The 23,133-nt window shown below is 38.1% G+C and overlaps 4 protein-coding genes across 4 annotated transcripts; 2 read left to right on the top strand and 2 right to left on the bottom strand.

Moving 5' to 3' along the window:
* Nucleotides 1–962: 962 nt before the first annotated feature.
* Nucleotides 963–3,381, top strand: LOC147550725 (epoxide hydrolase 2-like). The gene is made up of 5 exons (XM_086667562.1): nucleotides 963–1,238; nucleotides 1,342–1,556; nucleotides 1,856–2,023; nucleotides 2,480–2,715; nucleotides 3,014–3,381. The coding sequence occupies exons 1-5, from the start codon at nucleotides 1,169–1,171 to the stop codon at nucleotides 3,258–3,260; spliced, it is 936 nt and encodes a 311-aa protein (XP_086523688.1). The 5' UTR covers nucleotides 963–1,168; the 3' UTR covers nucleotides 3,261–3,381.
* An 817-nt stretch (nucleotides 3,382–4,198) lies between these two features.
* Nucleotides 4,199–6,413, bottom strand: LOC147550726 (mitochondrial import inner membrane translocase subunit TIM22-4-like). Its single transcript, XM_086667563.1, has 4 exons — nucleotides 6,092–6,413; nucleotides 5,722–5,912; nucleotides 5,311–5,383; nucleotides 4,199–4,434 (listed from the first exon to the last, which is right to left on the bottom strand). The coding sequence occupies exons 1-4, from the start codon at nucleotides 6,258–6,260 to the stop codon at nucleotides 4,349–4,351; spliced, it is 519 nt and encodes a 172-aa protein (XP_086523689.1). The 5' UTR covers nucleotides 6,261–6,413; the 3' UTR covers nucleotides 4,199–4,348.
* Nucleotides 6,414–7,327: 914 nt separating this feature from the next.
* LOC147550727 (wings apart-like protein 2) lies at nucleotides 7,328–15,006 on the bottom strand. Its single transcript, XM_086665035.1, has 13 exons — nucleotides 14,044–15,006; nucleotides 13,336–13,435; nucleotides 12,603–12,942; nucleotides 12,075–12,187; nucleotides 11,001–11,129; nucleotides 10,821–10,914; nucleotides 10,594–10,686; nucleotides 9,849–10,396; nucleotides 9,273–9,559; nucleotides 8,651–8,804; nucleotides 8,266–8,363; nucleotides 8,098–8,176; nucleotides 7,328–7,692 (listed from the first exon to the last, which is right to left on the bottom strand). The coding sequence occupies exons 1-13, from the start codon at nucleotides 14,610–14,612 to the stop codon at nucleotides 7,609–7,611; spliced, it is 2,688 nt and encodes an 895-aa protein (XP_086521161.1). The 5' UTR covers nucleotides 14,613–15,006; the 3' UTR covers nucleotides 7,328–7,608.
* Nucleotides 15,007–18,671: 3,665 nt separating this feature from the next.
* LOC147550728 (ribosome biogenesis protein BRX1 homolog 2-like) lies at nucleotides 18,672–22,340 on the top strand. The gene is made up of 8 exons (XM_086668839.1): nucleotides 18,672–18,909; nucleotides 18,988–19,129; nucleotides 19,751–19,829; nucleotides 19,952–20,076; nucleotides 20,991–21,092; nucleotides 21,218–21,286; nucleotides 21,366–21,464; nucleotides 21,999–22,340. Exons 1-8 carry the CDS (start codon nucleotides 18,716–18,718, stop codon nucleotides 22,131–22,133), a joined length of 945 nt encoding a protein of 314 aa, XP_086524965.1. The 5' UTR covers nucleotides 18,672–18,715; the 3' UTR covers nucleotides 22,134–22,340.
* The last annotated feature ends 793 nt before the right edge of the window (nucleotides 22,341–23,133 follow it).

Below are 23,133 nucleotides of genomic sequence, written 5' to 3' on the forward strand. Positions count from 1 at the left end.
GTTATATCCCAGTCCAAGTCTGGGCTTTGATTTGAGCCCGGTGGGCTAGTATGGCCCAGACCGGCAGAAAGCCCGGTTGGACAAAAGCTGTCGGGCCGGGCCAGTCTACTCCTAATTTCAAGCAATTGATGTAGCAAAGGCAGGATTCCTAGAGATATTGTATTCATAGAGGTATCAGATGGTAGGTGTGGCAAAAGGCAAAAGTAGGATTTGAAGCAATTGCTGTTGATTTCAGAGGATATGAATTATCAGATATCCCTCCAGAACCTGAAAAGGCTTCATATCTTGACCTAATCAACCCATCCATTGTCCCGGCTCAAAATCAAGCCCCGCACGGGCCCAAAATATAACCTAGAGGTCCTAGATTGACTTGGTCTGTCTACTGTGCTGGCCACGCCGTCCCGATAAAAGACAAATTCCAAGTTTTCATTGATATTAAATTTCCATCAAAGTCAAATAAAACAATGTCAGAGCACATGTTAGGAAAACCCATTCACAATCGGCAATAGATATTCTCATCTTTCATTACAGGATTTCTTTGAAATCTATTATCATATAGGGTAAAAAGTAGATTCAAGACAATAGATAGCTTCATCTTTAATTACAAGATTTCTTTAAAATCTATTATCATATAAAGTAAAAAATAGAATCAATGAAGTGATTATAGATTTCGGTACCACTCATTTTACAATCTGAAACGGAAGATATAAGAACCGAAGCAAGTCTTAAATCTAGTATAGATATATTGTAAGATCTAAAGGCCGGTAAATTGGAAGTTCTAAAGCAGACAAAATCAGTAGCTGAAAGTTAAAATAGTACCAAAGGCCATCTAGTATAAGTAACTGCAGGATAATGACAACCACATAAAAAAACAGCCAATAACTAGTTTTATTTTTTATTTTTGAGAAATCGACTACGATCTAAGTTAGTCCTTATAAGGCATTGATACATCGAGGCGATGTGATAAGCTTTTACTTCCATGGGATCAAACCTGGGACCTCTGCATTTTCAGAGTATATACACTGAACAACTGGGCTACTAGTGGTTGGCAATAACTAGTTTTATTGGAAGTATACTAATATAAGAACAAAATAGGAATAAATACAGTAATTGTGTAATTTCAACAATTCTTCTCTCCTTTCTCTTCCTGATTCTCTCTGCAACTTTAATGGAACAAATACAACACAAGTATGTTGACACAAGAGGCCTCAAGCTTCACATAGCTGAAATTGGAACAGGTGATCTCACTCAACAACCCTCAACCTTCCACGGCTATTCAAAGTTTTCTTCTGTTTGCTCTCTTTTCTGCTTGAAAGCCTGTACATTTTTTCGTGGTTGCAGGAGATAGAGTAGTGGTTTTCTTACATGGGTTTCCAGAGATATGGTATTCATGGAGGTATCAGATGGTAGCTGTAGCAAAGGCAGGATTTAGAGCTATTGCTCCTGATTTTAGAGGATATGGGTTATCAGATATCCCTCCTCAACCTGAAAAAGCTTCATTTAGTGACCTAATCCAAGATCTCTTATCCATCTTTGATTCCTTGTCCATCGCCAAGGTCTGTAGTTTACTGTTCTTTCAGCTTTCATCCATAGTGTCGGGCCGGACCAGGCCGGTCCGTTTAGATGTGTCCTATGATGGGTTACGTCCCACGCACACCGGTCAGTGAACTGTATATACGGGCCCATCCGGGGACAGGCCAGTCTGGACCCGTCCTTGGTCATGGACCAGCCTGGCCCGTCCGTATGGCAAGTCGGCCGAGCCGGCCCATATGACAACATTGGTTCTCATTCTCTGTGAATGCTATAGAACTGTGGGATTAATCTATATACTTGAAATTTTGCATCATGAGAGCAGGCATTTATAGTTGGGAAAGATTTTGGAGCAACGCCAACTTACCAGTTTGCAATTTTACACCCAGAGAGAGTGATTGGAGTTGTGACATTGGGCGTTCCTTATCTTCCAGTTAGTTCAGTCAGATTTAGTTTTGACCTCCCTGAAGGCTTCTACATTTCGAGGTGGCAGGTAATTTAGTGATTTATCAAGTTTATTTTCAACTCGAAAGAGTAGTGCGGACACTGGTAGTATGATACTAGTAAAGCCAATCTAGCCTTCGCGATTTTACTTGCCAATTAGTATCTGACAGGCGAATCTAGTTCGATATATGAGTGAGATTGTACTTGCGTGTTTAAAACACATCTCGTGCTAGTGAGAAACGGAAGTTTCATCTCAGTCGCGCATTGCTTAGAAAGAGCTTCTAGACCTAGGTTATGACACAAGACTGTCTTATATATCGGCTAGGCCAGGTTTGGCGCCTAGATTGGTTAGGTATCGAAGCCTGGCTTGGTCTAGGCCAACGGAAAACCTTGAACCATGTGGAAATGGCTCAGTGGACCTGGGTGGTGCCTAGATTTGGTATCATATAGTTGGGAAATGAGGGATTATAAGAAAATTATTTTGTTTCTCTTGCTTTTGTTGTAGGAACCAGGAAGAGCTGAAGCAGATTTCGGGCGTCTAGAAGTTAAGAATGTAATAAGAAACATTTACCTTCTCTTTTCTCGTAGCGAAATCCCAATAGCAGAAGAGGGAAAGGAGATCATGGACTTGGTTGACCAATCTCATCCTTTACCACCCTGGTTTACCGAAGAAGATCTCTCTGTCTATGCTTCTCTATATGAAAAATCCAGATTTCAAACCCCACTGCAAGTCCCATACAGGTAAACTTCGATTGTGATTCTGCAAAATGTTTTAAACTTCGATTATGACGCCCCAAGCCTTAGTAGTTATCGACATTGTCCCCGCTTTAGACACCTTGGTCCAAGCCCACAGGTACAGGGTTTTGTTCTTGGCGGAGTCTAGGAGACCAGCCAGAAGGCCTCGTCAATAAGCTTGAGCGTAAACCTGTAGCCCAGGTTCCAGAATCGTGAGTTATGTGGGACTATCACACAATATAGCTACTTATATTGCTTCTGTGGAACTTCCATGGATGCTGAAATGAGGATTACATTTTTGTAGGTCAATCGGTGAACAAATTAGTGTGACAAATCTGAAAGTTGAAGTTCCTGCATTGCTTATAATGGGTGAGAAGGATTATGTTCTCAAATTTCCAATAATAGAGGACTATACAAGAAGCGGAAAGGTGAAAGAGTTTGTTCCTGATTTAGAGATCATATTCTTGCCTGAAGGAACCCATTTTGTTCAGGAGCAATTCCCTGAGCAAGTGAATCAACTCATTATCGAGTTCCTCAAGAACCATATCTAAATTAATCTTTTTATTTATGCAATTATGCACATTTTAAATAATTTTCAGATGAAAATGCAAAACTATGGCTCACTTGCCAAAAGTTTGAAGATATGATTCAGTTATTTGGTTTGTCTGTGAATTTTTCATGGTTGCAAGAGAGTATTGTTGCAATGTTGCTTATCTGTCCGGGCCGCCCCTTTTAAGACGGCATGGGGCTTTCATTTGAGCATGACGGCCTAGTCCCTTTTAAGACGGCATGGGGCTTTGATTTGAGCATGACGGCCTAGTCTTCGGATCAGTAGAAAACCTAGGGTTTGACAAAAGCCGACTGGGACGGGCCGCGATGCTCCTGATTTCAAGCAATTGCTGTAGAAAAGGTAGGGTTTCCAAAATTTGGTGTTCATGGAGGTATCAGATGGTAGCTGTAGCAAAGGCAGGATTCGAAACAATTGCTCCTGATTTCAGAGGATATGGGTTATCACACATCCCTCCAGAACCTGAAAAGGCTTCATTTAATGACAATCCAAGATCTGACTATTCCAACAATCTCACCTCACATTTATTTTTAACTTGGATAGGTATGAGACTTTCTTTTTTTAGGTCTGATATGGGTGCCTGGGGTGGTCTTGGCCTCTCTGAGGACAAATGCTAGCTAAAGAAGTGAAGCACTCTCCATGATACCCTCACACTTCTAAACTCCCAATAGAAGTAGTTTGCCTGGTTTGAAGATCGTCGAGTCATGCAGTTACGAGCGTTCCAATTTGTTCGTGAATGTTATGTGATTACAAAGTAGTAACAAAATCAATGCCATAATCCAATGAAAGGAATGCAAAAGTATAAACATGTGCTTGAAATGGGAGGAAGTTTGACTAAGAGATTTGAAATTAATGTGGCCTTTGAATCAATTGTCCAAGACTCCGAGTAATAATCGAACAAAAATTATGTACGTCATCATATAACAAAATTCTTGGGAGGTTCTTTCTCCTTCTGCTATTGAATTGTTGAACTTATTATCATTCTTTAAATTGAACTCAATTCTCTCTAATTCGAAACTCAAAATACATATTAAAAGGGTGTACAAAAATGAAACATGCATCTAATTTAAATCAATCATGCCTGTCTAAGAATTTCTCAATCAGGACAGAGAATGTTGCAAAACCTGCACAACCCATGCACGCAGCTTGTGGACCAGCTGAAAAGGGTAAATATCAAAACTATTAGTATATTCTTAGCTACTGAAAAACGGAAACTTGATTGAGTAAACAGGCGACAGATTATATAACGTAACAGAAGTAAAGAAACAAATAGTTTACGCCTTCTACTCAACGAGGCGTACGCCTGAGGTGCCGCCTCGCCTTGTGAGACCACACCTCCTTGAGGTGTAAAAACGTATTTCAAAACATTGCTCTTCAGTACGCATCTTGAAAACAAAAAATAAAAAAGACCTATAAGAGCCTTAGAGGTTTCTCCATGAATATAAGAACAGGTTTCTTGTTTGTCCTCTGGTTTCTTGGCTAAAGAGCAAGTGTACCAACAATCAACCTTATACAACAAAGCTATTCACAAATCACAATCACATCCACAAAGGCAACAAGGAGCTTGGCGTGTGTTCCCTAATATTGATTACATAGCTATCACATTTATACTTTTTCGGTTATTAGGCCTTGTCTATCTTAAAATGTATTTTGATGGCTTGCCAAATGTGCAGATAAAAATGACCATACAAGAGGTAATAAAACTTCACTACGCTGACGAAATTCATCCTTGGTTTTGGGTTCAAACAATGTGATTTCAGGAAAAGATAAGTATCCGTGTAAAACTACTAAAACTTGGAAGTAATATAACACAAACCAAGTAAAACAAACCCACCGAAGAAAAGATAAAGAAAGATCAACAGAACAAACTTTGTTATTTTTCTCAGTCTAGAATGGACTAGAAACCTTCCTATCCCCTACTCTTATTTCTCAGGTAGAAACTAGAATGCGATTCTGAGGTTGATGATCAAGATCCTATCTACTTGCCTCAAGTAATACTGTTTCTCAATATAACGAATAACAATATGACTTACCCCTTATTGACAATCCGCCTCCAGTAACACATCCCGCCACAGCAGTATTTGTGGTGTCATGCTTTGCCCGCGCCTGCACAATCTCAAACCGTTTATTGAGGGGATAAACACATAGAACGAACAAATATAAATATAAGGTCCTATTTGGTTTATGATCCATAGATAAGAATAATATCCCCCAAAACGTGATTACTTCGGTCATTTTCAGAAGCAATTCTCATTGCTTTCAAAGACATTGTGTTCATTTAACAGTACCACAATAATTGAACACCATGAGTTCTTAAATACAACTCCGGTTCATAGATTGTGTAATACGTAGTTCTTTAAGACTCTTCTTCTAATCATGAACTAAACTAAAGTTTCGACTAAGGTTAATTACTATGCAATCAATTTAATCTTATGTTAATATACCTTCTCGACAATGCATTCAGCAGCTGAAAAAATCACACCCATAACTGCAAAAGTTTTGGCAGAAGTATAACTCCTCCTACCCATCTGCTTAGCCGTATGAATAAATTGTTGTTTAGCACTCATTTCATCTTGCATTAAAGGATTATCTAATGCCCCAAGTAACAACCCCATCATCAACCCTAATCCACCTCCTACAACATTGAATAAAAATTGCAAATTACAATCCCAACATTCAGAAAGTTAACACCTTTATACATACTAAACAAAACCCACAACTTGAAATCGATCATAAAGCATATGAAATCAACAAACTGAAGCAAAGATCAAACTTTTATGAATTGAAACCTAGAGAGAGAGAGAGAGAGAGTACCCATTACGCCGCTAACAACACTACGAACAGCACAATTATTCCAGATATCTTGACCACGAACTTCCTCAACTGTGGGTAATCTAAGTGGCTGAACTGGAGGTTTCTCTGGAGTTTCTGGGTTTGAAGAAGTGGGTGGTGGTAAAGATTCAGACTCTGAAGTAGCCGCCATTGTTACTTTCAACTTCAACAGAATAGGCTAACAGGTATCAATGGCACAAATCTAGAAAACAAAACCTAGAGAGAGAAAATCAGAAAAGAGAACATAAGAAGAAGAGATACCGCCATTAGAGAGAATTGATTCGTGCGAAAAAAGAAAACCCTTAAAAAAGAAATGTTCTACTCGTACCGCTCATATACCGAGCCAATCAGAACTCTATAATCCTGCGGCTCTAACTGCAGTCATAAGATCCAAGTTTTACAATCTTAACCGTTAGATTAAAGAAGTACAATTGACCAATTGAGCCCGTTTGTTGACTCAAAACACACTCGTCTTGGATACAAGACTTACAAGTATACAACCACAAGGTGGAGGAGAGAAGTCTGTCTCTGTGGTGAGGTTTCTCTTCATTTGTAAAACATGGGAGTCCAAACAGCAAATCAACTATACGAAAAGGGGGCCTTCAACCATCGTTGTCTTTATCACTTACTGTTATTCTTCTCACTTTATGTCGTTTTCCTCTCTTTTTCCTCTTCTCTCTCCTCTTACTGTTGTGGTGATAAGGAATTTTCTTTTCACATTGAATAGCGAGTGAGGACAAAGAGAAAATAGTGGTAGTCGGAAGTGGTGCAAATGAAGTGGTGGTAGTCGAAAGTGGTCGGAGTGGTGTAAATGAAGTGGTGGTAGTCGGAAGTGGTCGTAGTGGTGTAAATGGAGTGGTGGTAGTCGGAAGTGGTCGTAGTGGTGTAGATGAAGTGGTGGTAGTCGGAAATGGTCGTAGTGGTGTAAATGAAGAGTAAAGTTAAGAGTGCCTTGTTTCATTCCCACACGCCAAAAGCAGTTTGGACTTGGCCACCAGTCAAGCCTCAATAGCATTTTCACAGGGCACGATTTTTTATTTTTAGAACTCTGAAGTGATTGTGGTACTCTCGTTGTATGCTCTCTTTTCTGTTAAGAAAATTTTATTAGGAATATGGAGTCTGTCTATCCACAAGATCATAGAAAATGTTTAGTTAGTAGAGATTAAGCACATGTCTAACATTTTGAACTTACAAGAAAAAGAAAACAGACACCTGATATTTTTGAATTCTGATATATTTTGTAGTATACAACGATCCATCTGGCGGGTGTACAAACACATTATACACCGAGATGGCGAAACGAGTATTGGAAGAATAATGTAAAAAAATCCAAAAACAAGAAAAGGAGAAAAAATATCAGACTGAAGATTACAAGCTTGTCTGCATATTCCAATTCAAGGTATTGTTCTAGTAATGAAAAGCTATCTGCTAATACAGAAGAGAAATCTGACTAACAAATATAATTAACTCTTCAATGACTTGCCGGCGATGATCAATTATCAGCTCCTTCTGCAAGATTCGATTACTTCACTTACTGCAGTATGGGTTTCCGCTGAAATCATGTTTAAAGACAAATGGAACGCCTGAAAAAAGAAAAGCACGAAAAGTTCATCGCAATAGCCAAAATAACACTATCATTCGCAGTCCATATACGAGAATGATTACATGGATTGGCTCATAAGTCAAGTAATTTAGTTGTTAATTAGATTACTTCGTTCTTCAACTTTTTTTAATTCATCGATGAATAAGTAGGAGAGTTTGATACTTCGATATTATCAGCTGGCAGGATGTGGTCAATATCTCATTTCTAAGGAATAAGCACGATAAGAGAGAAGGTTATCTCTAACTAATGAATGAGGTCTTTTTTAGGTTGCAATGACTGGGATGTTAGAATTGAATGAGAAACGAAAGAGTCTATAAGAAATCATCTGTGGGTTTTATGCTCTATACTTACTCAAAGGAAGAAACGAGTGGGAGGCATTACTTACCACAAATCTCTCCAATACAGGAACAAGAATCCCTAAATTGTGATCTGGAAGGCAGCTGGTAATAGCTTCACGTACATGCCTGAAGCAGCAGATACAATCTTGAGTTATACGGTTCACGGGAAAAGTCACAGAAGAAAATAGAAGGGAAGGGAAAAGAAAGAAACTCACGTTTCAGTCGAAAGGAATGCAAGAAGTAAAGCTGCATAAGCTTCGATGATCATCTTCTCAGCTTCATGCTCTCCTTGCAGCAAAGCAGCTTCCTCATTCTACAAGAACCCACAAAATTAGCGAATTTTAAAATGGAATTCACAATCATATCCCTTATGGAATTAGTTTCAGAAAATCAAATGTTATTCAGGAGCTGTTTTCAATTTCCTAGCACAAAATTTTGCTGTATAGGGCAGGGTTGAAGGATCTCACACCCAATACATCTTCAAATACAGAATTTACCAATTTTTTTATGACACTGAAACGGTTCTTTATGGAAGCAATTTCAAGAAATCAACGCGAGAGAAATCATAGTAATTTTGCATATGAAAGTCAAGTCACATACCGATGACAGTAACTTTCCATCTTCAGCTGCCTCACCAGCTCCTTGGTTGGCCAAAAAGATGGAGCAAAGCAATGAAACCACATCTATGCGAGTTTCCTTCTCTTCCGATTTTCTCTGAGTAGGTAACGTGACACTGGCAGCTGCTAGACGTGATCTGCATAGAACTCTATGAATGTTAGGAGAAGAGTTGTACGTAAAAATAGTATGAAACGTTACAGATAAACGAAATTCAGAGTCGCTGATAATATAAACTACATTTGAGGATGGGGTCAGAAATCCACAGTGAACAAAGTAACAATCAGGTTGAAACCAAATCTGAATAATCAACTTCAACTATGCTGTTTAGTCAGGAATGACGGACATCACACAGTTCAACCTCTCAATAGAGGGTGCAGACTTCCTAACACTTCGGAAAATGTCGCACACGTAGGTATTAAGGTATATCCTTGCTACAACTTTCCTCTTTCAGCACATTGGCAGCATGGGAGCCAGTACATCAAGATATTCCCACATAGAGTACATATCAATTTACCACTACAATACTAGATATGCAAACAGAAATTATTTAAGCTAATTCATATGCTCATTAGGTAGAAAGTAGTGCAAGAAAAAAACACATAACCTGTTTCTGCTATCCTTCTCCACCAAGTTCACAAGCAAACCCAGAATAGCAACAAGGAAGTCTAACTCTTGATCGTTCAAATGCTTTTCATTTGAAAGTTCCAGTTCGGGTCCTTCAGGAGTGCAGGAAGGCGAAAAGATAGTGTGCTCTGTTTGTTTGCTTGAATATATGTATGAACTAAATGATGGGAAGTGGCCAACTATCAAACTAGACAAAGTCTCCAACCCTCCACATGCAGCAATCTGCTGACATCCTACAGGATTGTCATTTGTTAAGTTCATTAAAACCTGCCAAGAAGGGCAAAAGTTAGTTTAGAAACAGGGTTATGTGGCCCTCCTAGAAAACATGAGTACGAGAACCTCAGTAGTAAATGGCCATCTCTCAAATGGGTCTTGAACATTAACCACCCACGACTAGACTAAAGGGAAGAGTGTAGGTACTGATCCATCAAAATTAATGACACAACTGAAGTAGGCATATGACATGTAGCATATTATGACAAGGTTGAACAAGGAGAGCTCTACACCCAAAGTCTGAACTGCTTAAAGATCTAATCCACCACACAATGAGAGATACCTTAACAGCAGTGAGAAGACAGTCCGTCAGAATGGTGGGTTTCTCTTCTTCAACTTCTTGTGAATCCATGATCTCTGATGAATAACATATTTCCTCCTTGCTCGATGCACTCTGGCTGCTAATTATCAGTGGTTCACACTGATCTTCAAGTTTCCTAACTGTTACCTTGCTATTTTTCGTTCTACGTACTTTTTTCGTTGATACCACATCCCACTTTGAAGGTGCAGCCTCATCTTCATCAAATGCAAATGGATCTTGGCTGTCATCTAGATTTATGCATTCGATGGTTTCAGTAAGGCTGGGCTTCTTACTCAATCCACCATTCATCTTCAGACTGTTAATTTTTATGCCTAGACCACCATTTGAGATCCTTGTGGTTTTATTACATGAACCTGACGTAGTTTGAGAACTAGAAACAGAATACACCGATTGAGAAGTAAAAAATCCCTGGAGTTCCTGAGATACTTTATAACTGCTTGTTTGGGAGGCTTTATCCATGCTACAACACCTTCCAGAAGAGCTGCTAGATAAAATCCCATCCCCATCCACTGCAAATTGATAAAGAACCCAGTTTTTTATGTTATGAATGACTCGGGAGATGATATAAACGAAAGTAGGATCAAGTTATCCGATGGATATTATGAAATCAGATCAGATAACTGATGGGTAATCAGATGATAAATAAAATAAAAGGTGTTGGGTCTTGAGTGGGGAAGTAAAAGAAAAAGAAGTTCACAAAAATTACCCTTTAAATCTTCCTTCACTAGCTCAGAATCATGGCCATTTCCATGAGATTTACCATATCTACAAATATTCGAACTATGGGGCAAAGAAAAACCTACAAGAAAAGTTAGCAACTATTAGAATCCCGAACCAGACTACATCTGAAATTGGAAGTGGTCCATGGGATACAGTGAATGTTAGGAATCAAACCAGAAACTACTAGAGCTAAGTACTGCAATGTTTTGTTACCTGAAAGAATTCTGATGACACCTATCATGAGGTTCATGAAGGATATGGGAGATAACTTTGAGTCAAATTTCCCAGTCATCGCGAGTAAGTGGCTCTATTAAGAGTTGAAATTTAAGTTAAGACATCACATTTTGAGAATGGTAGAATTAGAAGCAACACAAAAGCACATTTAACTTGTACCTGATTATCGGTACTTAGAAACGTGGCATTCTCCATAATCTTCAAACATTTAAGAAGAAGTACAACAGTTTGTAACGCCGAATTATCTTTAAACTCCCCTGTAGAAGGAAAGCTCTTTTGTGACCATCCCTGCAAACATCTGATTGTATGAGAATTACCTACTAAGAGACCAACACTTGGAGCAGAAAATCAATTTTTTTATCAGGACTGGTGTGTTATAAAAGGGATAACAACTTTTCACACGGTCAAATGGATGACATGATAAAATAAGGCAATCTATTCCAACCAGATTGCCATCCAAGAAATATCAAGATAATGCCTTAAATTATTAGGTGGAATAACAAAACATGAAGAAATATGTATGGAGGTAATAGCTTAATCGATTCCAAAAAAAATAAAAAATAGCTTAATGGAAATGTACAATCTTGCTAATATACTTATTGTGAAATTAATAGATAAACTATAATCATCGTAATCGCACTGACTGGCATGTCAAAGAATCAAAGTTTTATCTTAACCTCCATCAGATATGATGAACTACGTAGTCGGGTTTGGGAATCAGTTGAAGTCCAGTGCTGGGAGCTCCTCCATTCCAGGGAAGTCACTTGGAAGAGACTTGGACTCATTTACACATTTTCTATATATGTATGCTTAAGATTCTTCTTTTTTACTCATCTTTCTCTGAGCCTACCTCACCAGATTCTGCCAGGGCTCTGCCTATAGGCAAGTTCAAATTAGTCGGGAGTCTGACTACTAAATGAGTGAATACAACCAAAATCATAATTCATTGGAATCAGACTTCTCTGGTAAAAGGCAGGCTTTTGAGATTCATAAAACATACTAATTTGGCGCAAACTCGTCTTGTTAAGGCTTCAAGCCTTCAACAACCTCAGCAGGTGAAACTAACGAAAATTTCCTCTATGTGTGTGAGTTAAAAGGGGAAAGAATTAGTCCACCTATTTGTAAGACTCAAAGTTTCAGTGTCGTCACTCAGCAATAATGGCGGACCATCATTCCAGCTAGTTTATCATCACATAACTTAAGGAACGCGAATTTATAAAATCAGGGCCACACCTGCATAATGGAATGACAATTCCGAGCTACATTAAACACAGCATCAAGTCCTCCAAGTTCTCGTAACCTTTCCTTGAAGTTTCCTCCAACTCTTCTAACTGTACCACTTGTGTCTGAACAAACATAACAGCAAAGAAAAAATGAAGATAAATCAACATTGAGGGGAAAGAATTACAACCTGTGGAATGCAACAGACAACTAAAGCATATAGTTTCTGTCGAGAACAAGGTGTATAATTTGTTCGGCAGAAGTTTGTCCACAACTGTGGGTAAACCTTCTACAGAAAAAGAAACACCAGTGGAGGAATTTCTGATCATTCTCATTTTGCAAACTTGGGAGCTTACAGATAGTGTGAATACTAAAAAGAGTAACAGAGTAGTATCACAAAATACCAATACCTGATGTTAATCTTATTTCTCTTTCAAAAGGTATTACTTGGAGATGATTTTCTTAATGAATAAAGTAGAACCACATAAATAAGTCAACCTACTTCCAACAGCTGAAAATAAGGAAAAGGACAACCCCTACCTTCAAGAGAAACAGTAGTTAAGCATGCTTTCTCCATAGTTAGTAATGCTATCCATTTAGGGCTCAACTCTGGCCTTCCAATTCCACCATCATCGCCGTTACTTGCCTCTATCTCATTACAACTTACAAGAATATCTTGTACTTTTGACGTTACGGCAGTGGAGCTAGCATCTACCTTTGTCGTTGTATCTCTCAAGATGTTGGGCTTCCTATGCAATGTTAGAAGCTTAGACCCAATAGTTGGCGCTTTTTCTTCAGTACTAACCGGCACTGATGGACTCAAAAGGTTGAGAAGAAAGTGGATACAAAGAGGTGAATCCAGAAGGTTATCATCCTCACCCTGAAAGTTAAGAACAGTAGAACGATAGTTCATTATCCAAATATTACAATCTTAGTGCAACCATAAAAATAGTCACAGAGAGAGTGTGATGCATGTTATAAGTCATGCTAAAGCTGCAAGTTGCCAGACTCAATCATGCTTAACTCCATTTTTTTCATTTTGCATTGCCTTCTTTATCAGGTAGAACAAAAAAGGCACAAATATATAGTCTTCGTCAATATGGTCCTCCATACTACAATGCCACGCGTGTTAGCTTTCTAACAGAAGTCACTCCGTAAAATGACTATAAACTATTTTGCACGAGTTTGTGGATCAATTTAGAATGGAAGCCACACCATTTCACTTCATAGCGCATGTTGGTAAAAGAAGTTCACAGATAATTCAACTACTTACGTCACTTGCTAAAATGTAGAGAAGAGCTACAGCAGCAAGATTACTAGGAGCATCATCAAAGCTGAGACCTAGAATAGCGTCAATTATGGTCTTCGCCATCCTGAACAATGACATTTTATAAGTCATGAATATAACTACAGATAAATAAGAAAAAATTGACCTAGAAAGTGAAAAAATGGGAAACATGCAGTGATCAAAAATATAACATCACAACATCTTCTATGCGGTACTTCGATGTCTCGAGTCGGCCTCTAGGTATGGTTACAAAACTAAAAAAGCAGACAACTTCACCAAGAATTACAAGATAAAACCCCAGTGTCTCGAGTACATAATGATGACGCTTCATCCCAGAACAAAATATGGATTGAAGAGTAGAAAATTGGTTTTCCTCAATAATAGAATTCTTAGCCTTAGCAATACTAATCTTCCTACTCAAGCTCCCAAAAAAAACCCATGTGGTTCTACATCCAAAAAATATATGAGGGTAGATTATTGATTCATCTAAGGATCTTAAGTTTCAATTTTTTGTTTAACTGATAAGTTCTGTTAGGAGATCCTACCAAGTTCCTTCCCTGGCTCCAATAAACAGTACCCATATGGTAGTAATTAAGCCCTTTTAATGGTCATTTAAGTTTGCTAATTCCTCAAACTAATGAATTCTTATAATTAACAAACCAAATAAAAACAAGATTTTGAATCTTCACTTACCCTTGAGTTCTAAGAAGCCGACGTTGCTCTTGAGTAGCACAAATTGATAAAAGAGCTAATAAACTAGCTCGACGGATTCGAGATGGTTGCCCTTTTTTAAGCCCATCCAAAGCAAAATTCACCTCATCCACATGCTCCATCATTTCCCCAAATTCTTGTGCCTCCATTAGAGTCGAAGTAGCCAATACAGAATTTGACCTAATAACCCCTTCTGAAATCGAAGATTTAAATTTCCCAATTTCTTTAAATTCTCGTATAGGGTTTTTCTTCGATTTCTTACTCTTTCGAAAACTTCCGTTCTCTTGTGAAGATGAATCAATCAAAGGAACTCTTGGTGGAAGAAAAGATAAAGAATTTTGAGACGAATTTGAACCGAAATTGTCTGAATCGAAAGTCCAAGGAGCTGAATCTTGAGAAGAAAACCCAACGTTGTTGTATACTTCTTGAGAACTTTCTTGAGAGAGAGAATCTCTGAAACTGAATGTATCATCAGCGTCTCCATTAAAGCTAGAATCTGAGTAGCTTCTAGTTAAACAACTTTTCCGACGACCGTAAGTTCTAACGATCATCTTCTTGATCTTATCTTGAAATAGAACCCTAGAGAGAGAGAAAACCTAATTGCATGAAAGGGTAAATTTCTAGAGAGAGAAAGCTTAGAGAGAGAGAGATAGATTTGATTTACAGGTTGAATAAAGAACAAATCAGGAGGAGCTGAAAGTGAGAAAATCTGATTTTTCGAAGCCGTAAAAAAGAGAAGAAGAAGAAGGTTTGTTTTTTCGGTGGTTGAAATTTTTGTGTTAATTTGATTTTAAACGTTGGGAGTACGATAAAATATCCTAGGTTGAAAGTTATTTCCGTTCCGGTTCAAATTTAGACGGCCAGGATACTTAAAATTGGTGGAGGAGTATCTCTAGGTGGTTTTGCTTTGATTAGAATGTAGTTGATGGTGATTATTCGTAAGTTGGATAGTTTTATATATGGCTGAGATGTATAGTATCTCTTACTCCCCTACCAGTGGTGATGGATTATGGTGCTACCGTCATTGGATCACCCAAAGTCCATGAATTAATTCCTATTTGGGCCCCAAATTTGCTATCAATTTAAAAATTTGGCCTCATATTTGTCCAACATGCCAAAATAACCTAGGAAATCATATGTTTGTTAATCAATTTACAGTCAATTTTTCTGCAAAAAAAAACTTACAGTTGATTCTTTTTCCTTGATACCCTTCTTTCATAAGCATTCCTTCTCTTCCTTCTGCCTAGAAACTATTTACTGACGAAGGTCGGTCGACCATCACTCGACGACTGGTTTCTGGTCAGAAAAAATAGATAAAAAGGTTTTGTTTTCCCTCACTCTTCTGATGACCACTACCATCTCTAACGTTATTTTCGTTTTTTTGTTTCAATTTTGTGTGGAGGTGAAAATGTCCTCGATAAACCGTACTTTGGTTGGGGTTTCCTCGTATCATCGACGAAGATGCACTTCACCCAAAGTTTGGAGGAAACTCAACCAGACAAAGGGTTTCGTTAAGGTATTTTCATTTTTCTAGCAAAATAGAGTTAGAGATGGTGGCGGCGGGAGCGGTGGTCATCGGAGAAGATAGGAAAAAAAAGCATTTTTGTGGGGACCAGTTTGTTCCTGCGATTGGTTGTAGGTTATAAGAAAAATAAATGGTACATGATGGAAAACACAACAAATAATTGGTAAGAAGGGACATAAAGACAGTGTAAATTTCACATGACATTTGAGGCTATTTTGAAATGGTAGACAAATATAAAGTAAAATTTCTAGTTGGTCACAAATTGGTGGTCAAATTAAGTTTAACCCTCCTCTTTTAATGTACTGGTTGAGACTCAATAATTAGAGTGTCAATGGCTAGTTGCGGTTTCTGTTTCCCAATGTCCAAAATTGGAACTCATTAAAAATTACAATTCTGGATATAAGTGGTTTTGGTTCTATGATAGAAGTCCAAAGCTGGACTTGTAAAAAGTGCGGGTACTCGTCGAATATCAAGTATTTATCGATTTTCTTTAAGACCTACAATTAAATCATTTTTATCATTATCTAGGAAATACCTACTTCATCCAAAATCACAATTATTTCATTACTAACGTATGCCCAAAATTCGTTACCAAGAGCATCCCTAAGAATCAATGACTAATAGGCTTACATGCTAACCAAACTCATAAACTAAATGATAAATGAGTCTGGCCCGCTCATCTTCGAGTACCCGAAATAATGAGAATATGCGCATATATTGGATAAATATTCCAACGCTAGCTCTAGGGGATCAGAACTAGAGAAAACGTTCACAACAACTCTACGACAGTTGGTCGAATAAATATGCACGATCCTCCCTCGCGCCAATGTATCTGTTAGAGGCGTTACTATTATTCAAGGTATCAATTGATCAAAGATATCGTCAATACACCCGTTGAAAGAGTTGTTGCTACTATCCATATTTCAAGAGGGCAACTACATGTGTTACTACATTCAAGACGACAACTCAACACAAGGTGACAACCGACCGCACAATACTATATAAGAACGAGGAAAGTCACATACAAGGCATCTCATTCTTTACTGAACAATGTACGCCTACTTACTTTCACTCTCATTCACCCAAAAGTGAAACAACCTTACTTTCTCTCTCATATAAATGTTATATCTTTATCTTTCATACATGCATACTAAAAGAAGATGACCTCACTATATCAAGAAAACGCGACCTATCTTTCTCTGGTCATTTTACCGAGGACGACGATCTATCGCTTTCTCTCTTACTTTATCAACGAGGGAAACCTCATAGAATGATACTTCCTTTCACCCGGTGTAAGACAGTCTCTCTCCTGACGACCAAAGAGTGAACGTACTGGACTATTTTATCTCTCTCGACGACAAAAAAGTTACGCAAACATACCTTCCACTCTATCACCTTATCTCCTGACAATCGTCTTGCTTAGATAATATTCGTAATTTCATACCTCCGTCTTGGTTTTTAATTTTATATTTGTCAAACTTACTGACTTGGCCGTCGAAGTCTCTTTGACTGACACTACCCCGGTGTTCCAAGGATCTTATAGTCATTTGTGTTATGTTTCTTGTCACAGGTTAAGTCCAATAGCGTTGCCAGTGCCCACAAATTAATTATGAGTGACAGTCTGACTTTCGATCAACGACCACGTTCCATTGACTTTCGGTTCCAGTCTCTCACAAGCACCACCTATTTATTAAGCAATAAATGGTTGGGTTATTAAATTAAAACAAAATAATTTTTTATACATTAAAAGTTCATATAAAATTAGTTATTAGATATATTTTGATTATTAATTAAAAAGGTGGCCAATATGTGGACAAACGAAATTCTTATGTGGACAACTGAAGTTGGGTGTACAAATAATAAATTAAGGGACGTATGAAATTCATAACTGGACAACCGACTAATAAACCTAGCAGTAGCCATTTTTGCAAGTCTATCTAAGTCAATCGAGAAATAGAGTTTCTATTTGGACAACTGCATTATCATCCAAACCCTAATAAACCTAGCAGATGTTGTTCTCCACATATAAAATTCATATGAATTCTTTTTGAACAGAATCAACCAACACGCCATAATAATCAAAACTTCCCAAAATCAAAAACAATTTTTTTTTTTTGATATACCCATTTCTTAATAAATGATTTTGGTGAGGATTAACTCTGGGAAGATGAAATCTCGAGCATTGAAGAAGGATTACGTAGGACTAATTGTTAGATTGGTAGAAGGATTACAACAAGGAGGCAGTTAAGCCGAAGGTTGGTATGATTTACTGTCTTTTTAGAGAGAGAGAGAGAAAGAAGAGAGATAGTAAACGAGGTTGAGAATAAACAGAAGATAAAAAAGGGTGGTAGAAATCGAAAATATTATGTTATATGTACGAGTGGAAGATTTTATCAGTCCAGAGTTTAACTTTGTCAATGATCACAATCGAGTTGATTCACGGCAGTAAATTCTTAGAAAGAGAAACGATGAAGGATGAAGATAGAGGTTGAGGATGAAGGGGGGAATTATTTTTACACCTATTGTTGTTGTTGTCCACATAATACTTTTGTTTGTCCATATATTGGCCCCCATTAAAAATATTGAAGTAAGTGAGAAATTTAGATGACCTTAAAATTTACAACAAGGTTGCACAATCCGCCTCATTGGACTTTCACTTAAACCGCATGTGAGAGAAACAAAGATTTCTTTTTACAACAATGTTACACAACTCGCCTCATGGGACTCCCACTTGAACCGCATGTGAGAGAAACAAAAGCTTCTCTCTCCCCTCACATGTTCAGTCACGAAGAGAGAAAGATTTTGTTTCTTTCACATGCGGTTCAAGTGGGAGTCCCATGAGGCGGGTCAAGTATACCTTTTGTAAAATTTACAAAAGAAAGACCACGGTTAGGGTATTGGTACCGTAAGGTCCGTAAGCCGTAACCATGGCTAGGGATCGGGTCGACCAAGGGTTGGTTGTACCCAACCCGTTAAACCTAATGGTATTCTGAGATTTAGGGTTTTGGGCCTCCACTGTTATTTGACTTATAAACTACTAGGGTTTCTGTTGCTCAAAATTTGTGAACAACTCTGCTAGTGAGAGAGGCAAGGTATCTCCTTTCTTCTAGTTTTCTGCAGTTTACAGAAATGGGTAAGAAACGAAAGCTCGCTCAAGTCTCAGAACCACCTCCAAAGGATGACACAGCTCCAGAAAGACCTAAAAGAACACTCTTGGGATGGAAAGACAAAGACAAAGTCGAAGAAGAGAAAGAAACTAATTCTCCAATCTTCAGGAACAAAGAGAAAGTTCTTGTTACTTGTTCTCGTCGTATAATTTACAGGTAAATCATTTATTCCAAGTTCACGTTTTGTTTTATAATCTGGGAAGTTTATGGATTAAAAATATTGTTGATTTTTAGGTATCGGCATTTGATGTTGAATGTTGTCTCACTCTTGCCTCATTGTAAGAAAGATAACAAAGTTGATTCAAAAGAAAGCAAAGGGGCAGCTCTTAATGAGTTAGTTGAGCTTAAGAATTGCTCTTCTTGCTTGTTTTTTGAGGTAAAAAAGTGTTGATCTTTATAATGATTTTATCGTTCTTGCTTGCATAGTTAGAAGTATTTAGTTAGGGTTTCTATTGTGTCCTTTTGTGATGTTCTGGTTTCGTTTCCGATTTTTGGGTGATGACCCAAGCCCCAATAGTTATATGTGTTGTCCCCGCTTTTGACACCCACTCCCAAGCCCATCAGGAACCTTGTTTTGTTCATTGCCAAAGCTCCATGACCTCACCTAAAAGGCTTAGACATAAAATGTTTTGAGATCAAACTATGTCCCAGGCTTATCACATTCTCCCATCCTCGGAGATTCGGAGATGAGTTGCCATGGGTCTGATACCGCCTGTGACTACTCAACTGCCATTGGTATCGGGTCCTGCCGTATTTTTGATCTTTTCGGGTTCTGGTTTTTGTTCATGACATAATCTCACGGCATGACCATGAGATGATACAACAATAGTATCATCTTTATTGAAGCTCTTGTTGAGATGCTCCTATTACCTTAAGGACGACAATAGGCTGTTTATAACTGCCGGCCTCATTAGTTTACAAGAAGAAAACGTTTCTTTTGTGTTTGAATTTTCATCGTTCTTGGCTTATACTGTTATACATTTTTCTTTATTTACAGTGCAGGAAAGCTAAGGATCTTTACCTCTGGATGGCTAAGTGTCCAAATGGACCGTCTGTTAAATTTCTAGTTAATGCTGGTAATGTTTCTGGTTTATGACTTTGAGTTTTCTTCAAGATGTTGTATTTCTCCTGTTTTAAATTGAACTTGATGAAGCTGATGGGACTATGGGACTGATTGTGTCAAATTGCCATCGTTTAGTGCATACCATGGAAGAATTAAAGCTTACAGGAAATCATCTGAAAGGTTCTCGACCACTTTTAACATTCTCCTCCAACTTTGATAAAGACCCTCACTGGAAGCTTTTGAAGGAAATGATAACACAGGTACTTGTAGTTTCTTACTTCTCTTTATTATTGACACAGTGGTTTGCATTTTCCTTTCTATATGTCTAGTTCGAAAAATCTTTACTCTCTTCGCAACTACCTCTCGTAAGTGGTTGAACTGAGGGAAAATAGTTCAGAGAACAGAGAATATTAGGTAGATCGTGATGCCAACATGATGTATGTGTAGACTTGAAGGTCATTCAACTTAACTGGTTATCTAATGAGATCAAACTGAGGAATCCCACTTGGCTGTAATAAAGGCTCAGAGTAAAGGGGTTGGATGCTCCAACAACCCTAATTTTGTTCATCCATTGAGATTAAAAAAACTCAAACTAAAGGCCGAAGAAAGTAAGATCTCGAGGATGTTTAAAGCCGAAGAGAGTAAGGATTCTTCTTCTCAGTGAAGGGGAGGGCGGCAGTCCCTCTCTGGTGGTGTTTAAGGCAGACAGAGTCGGTGTGCGATAAGCCCATTTGTTTCAGTTTTGTCAGGAGCCTCTGTGGTTGTGCTTTTTGCTGCTCCTCCCTATGACGGTGGGGGGGGGGGGGGGGGGGGGGGGGGAGCAGGCTATCTGGTGTATTGCTCCTATGTAATTGGGGAGGTTTCTGGTTCCGGGTCACCTCCCCGGTCCTTTTACTGTTTTCTGTCATAATTCTTATTTCTTTTGTATCTCCCGCTTTTTCTAATATTAATTCAAACTTTCAAAAAAAAAAAGATCTCGAGGATGTGTAAGTGAAAGTGTTGCCTTTAATTGGGAGGTGATCTTTGCCTCATCCTAATGTCCGACTTTTCTTGTACAATTTTTGGGAGGAGACAAGGATGATTGAGAGGATGCTTCGTTTTAACTAAACCTTTTACAGTTTACTTGTGAGCTATTGTGATGGTCTAATGAGCTGATGTCTTTTTTTGTTTGCAGATATTTGGAACTCCAAAGGAACACAGGAAATCTAAACCTTACCATGACCATGTCTTTGTTTTCTCAATTGTTGATGATCATATATGGTTTAGGAACTACCAGGTACAAATATTCTAAAGCTTCTAAATTATACATTAGTGCACGCCACAGTTTCGTTGTTTTGTGGATCTATTCAAATGTGCTTAGTCCCTAATCTCTTAACTTTCGATATCGGTTTTTTCCTGTAGATTTCTGTTCCTCACAATGAAGCAGAGAAAGTGGATCGTGGTGGTCTGGATAAAATGACTCTCGTCGAGGTATGTTATCTTTATAACTTAAGACCTTCTCAAAGTTGCAGTGAAAATCATAACTTAAAGCTGTGTTTGTTTTGAATAGGTTGGTCCAAGATTTTGCTTAAATCCGATCAAGATATTTAGCGGCAGCTTTGGTGGGCCGACTTTGTATGAAAACCCATTTTATGTGTCTCCAAATCAGGTTAGAAGATTACTACATCTCCACTTGTATTCTTACTATCACGTGTGCTATGATATGCGAAGAATGGTTATGATTTCTGAATGATGAGTTAACCATTAACTGGTTCCTAAGATAGTATAGTCAATGTCGGGTGAATGTTCTCATAATTGTATAATGCTTTCTGGATCATTTCTCGAACCACCTGAAAATCAATACCGGGCTCTCACTACCCAAAAAGCAAGACCTTGCTTCGACAATGCGAAAAGCAAGATCGCCCTATAAACTTCATGCACTGCTGGAACCCATTGATCGATTCCCAACTAAATGGAATTAATTAACGTACTTGTAACCTTGATTAAGAGAATCCCAGCACTCTATCATCTTTTCTTTTGACTTCACCCATTCGGATAATGGTGGTTGTTATTCTCGTACTCATTTCATGCGGGCCAATGGTATCAGACTCTTATCTTTCGTATGAAAAATGTAATGTGATCTCTTTGTATCGACAATTTTGTTTGTTTATTTATAGTGGTCGTCTGTTCAATGCATTTGCAGATTCGAGCAATGCAGAAGAGGAAGAAGGCAGGGAAGTATGCGAAGAAGGTTAAAGCAAAGACAAGGAGGAAGGAGCACGAGCAATCTAATCCATTGGAGCCTGATGAGTTTGCAGATATGTGGAAGGAAGAATAGTCGGACTATTCTTTCAAAATGGTATTCATTGAATTCCAGCCGATTCCTTCTGATGGAATTTAATTTGTATACGTTAAAAATTTTGATCCTGTGGTTTTTGTGGAATTGCTGGAGAATAGTTGTACTATTTATTTCAAGGAGTGCTACAATTACTTATAATTTCGGGATTTCACCTAATGCATCACAATTTTTATCTTTGATTCTAAATTGTTACTGTTCAAACAAAGTAAGCTTAACTGGAAGTTCAGAACTAAACCAAACACTACCTGGGGCCAATTTATGGTAGCTAGGTACCCCTCTTCAAGAGCTAACCATAATCCTTCATGGTTGAGAAAGTCTGTCCAAAAGAATCAATCATATAACTTGGGAGATTGGTGATGTGCGTGGTCAACATAAGGTCTGATCCTTGGATTACTGGAATTCAACCGTTCGTATGTCCTAATAATCAAGGTTATACTTTTGTCTCCCAACTTATCACACATAATAGAAAATGGAACCAGTAAGCTTTATCTAATCTATTCACAAATGACATCCAACAAAGGATACAAGCCATCCCACATACCTCAAGATCAGATACCCAAAAGTGGATGTTATCCTAGTCTGGAGATTACACAGTCCATCCCAAAATCCTCCTACTACTATTGGCTTAAGTGGTAGCCTTTCCAAAGTTTGTAGAAACATTTCTTTTCTATATACTCAAAAAGAAGAAACTCAAATACAACTCATCCAAAATTGCTAATTTACGAAGGAACAGTTCTTCCTGCTTCTGGTCTACACAACCAAAATTCAAATTTCTACATGTGGTTGTACACTTTCTAAATTTGGATGTCAATATAGACCATTTTTTCTCTCTAACAATATTAGAATTTCTATTTACTGCACTTTGGCATCTTTGGAAACAAAGGTGTGAGATCATATTCAGAGGCAAACACTTACAATTGGACCTTCTGGTTTATAACACAAGAACTTACATACATACTCTAAACAATCAATCTCAAAG

Source organism: Eschscholzia californica, unplaced genomic scaffold (assembly GCF_041429995.1).
Source record: "Eschscholzia californica isolate CP2 unplaced genomic scaffold, dmEscCali1.0.p SCAF_3, whole genome shotgun sequence".
Taxonomy (NCBI): Eukaryota; Viridiplantae; Streptophyta; class Magnoliopsida; order Ranunculales; family Papaveraceae; genus Eschscholzia; species Eschscholzia californica.

Bases quoted from the DNA above. Each gene is read 5' to 3' on its own strand.
- LOC147550725 (XM_086667562.1), top strand. From the start codon at position 1,169: ATGGAACAAATACAACACAAGTATGTTGACACAAGAGGCCTCAAGCTT. The intron at 1,557-1,855 runs GTCTGTAGTTTA...TCATGAGAGCAG, and splicing joins ATTCCTTGTCCATCGCCAAG to GCATTTATAGTTGGGAAAGA. The intron at 2,024-2,479 runs GTAATTTAGTGA...CTTTTGTTGTAG, and splicing joins TCTACATTTCGAGGTGGCAG to GAACCAGGAAGAGCTGAAGC.
- LOC147550726 (XM_086667563.1), bottom strand. From the start codon at position 6,260: ATGGCGGCTACTTCAGAGTCTGAATCTTTACCACCACCCACTTCTTCA. The intron at 5,913-6,091 runs GTACTCTCTCTC...TCAATGTTGTAG, and splicing joins TGTTGTTAGCGGCGTAATGG to GAGGTGGATTAGGGTTGATG. The intron at 4,435-5,310 runs GTAAGTCATATT...TACCCTTTTCAG, and splicing joins AGGCGGATTGTCAATAAGGG to CTGGTCCACAAGCTGCGTGC.
- LOC147550727 (XM_086665035.1), bottom strand. From the start codon at position 14,612: ATGATCGTTAGAACTTACGGTCGTCGGAAAAGTTGTTTAACTAGAAGC. The intron at 12,943-13,335 runs GTAAGTAGTTGA...CTTAACTTTCAG, and splicing joins TCTACATTTTAGCAAGTGAC to GGTGAGGATGATAACCTTCT. The intron at 8,364-8,650 runs GTATGTGACTTG...GGGTTCTTGTAG, and splicing joins ATGGAAAGTTACTGTCATCG to AATGAGGAAGCTGCTTTGCT.
- LOC147550728 (XM_086668839.1), top strand. From the start codon at position 18,716: ATGGGTAAGAAACGAAAGCTCGCTCAAGTCTCAGAACCACCTCCAAAG. The intron at 18,910-18,987 runs GTAAATCATTTA...GTTGATTTTTAG, and splicing joins TCTCGTCGTATAATTTACAG to GTATCGGCATTTGATGTTGA. The intron at 21,287-21,365 runs GTATGTTATCTT...TGTTTTGAATAG, and splicing joins ATAAAATGACTCTCGTCGAG to GTTGGTCCAAGATTTTGCTT.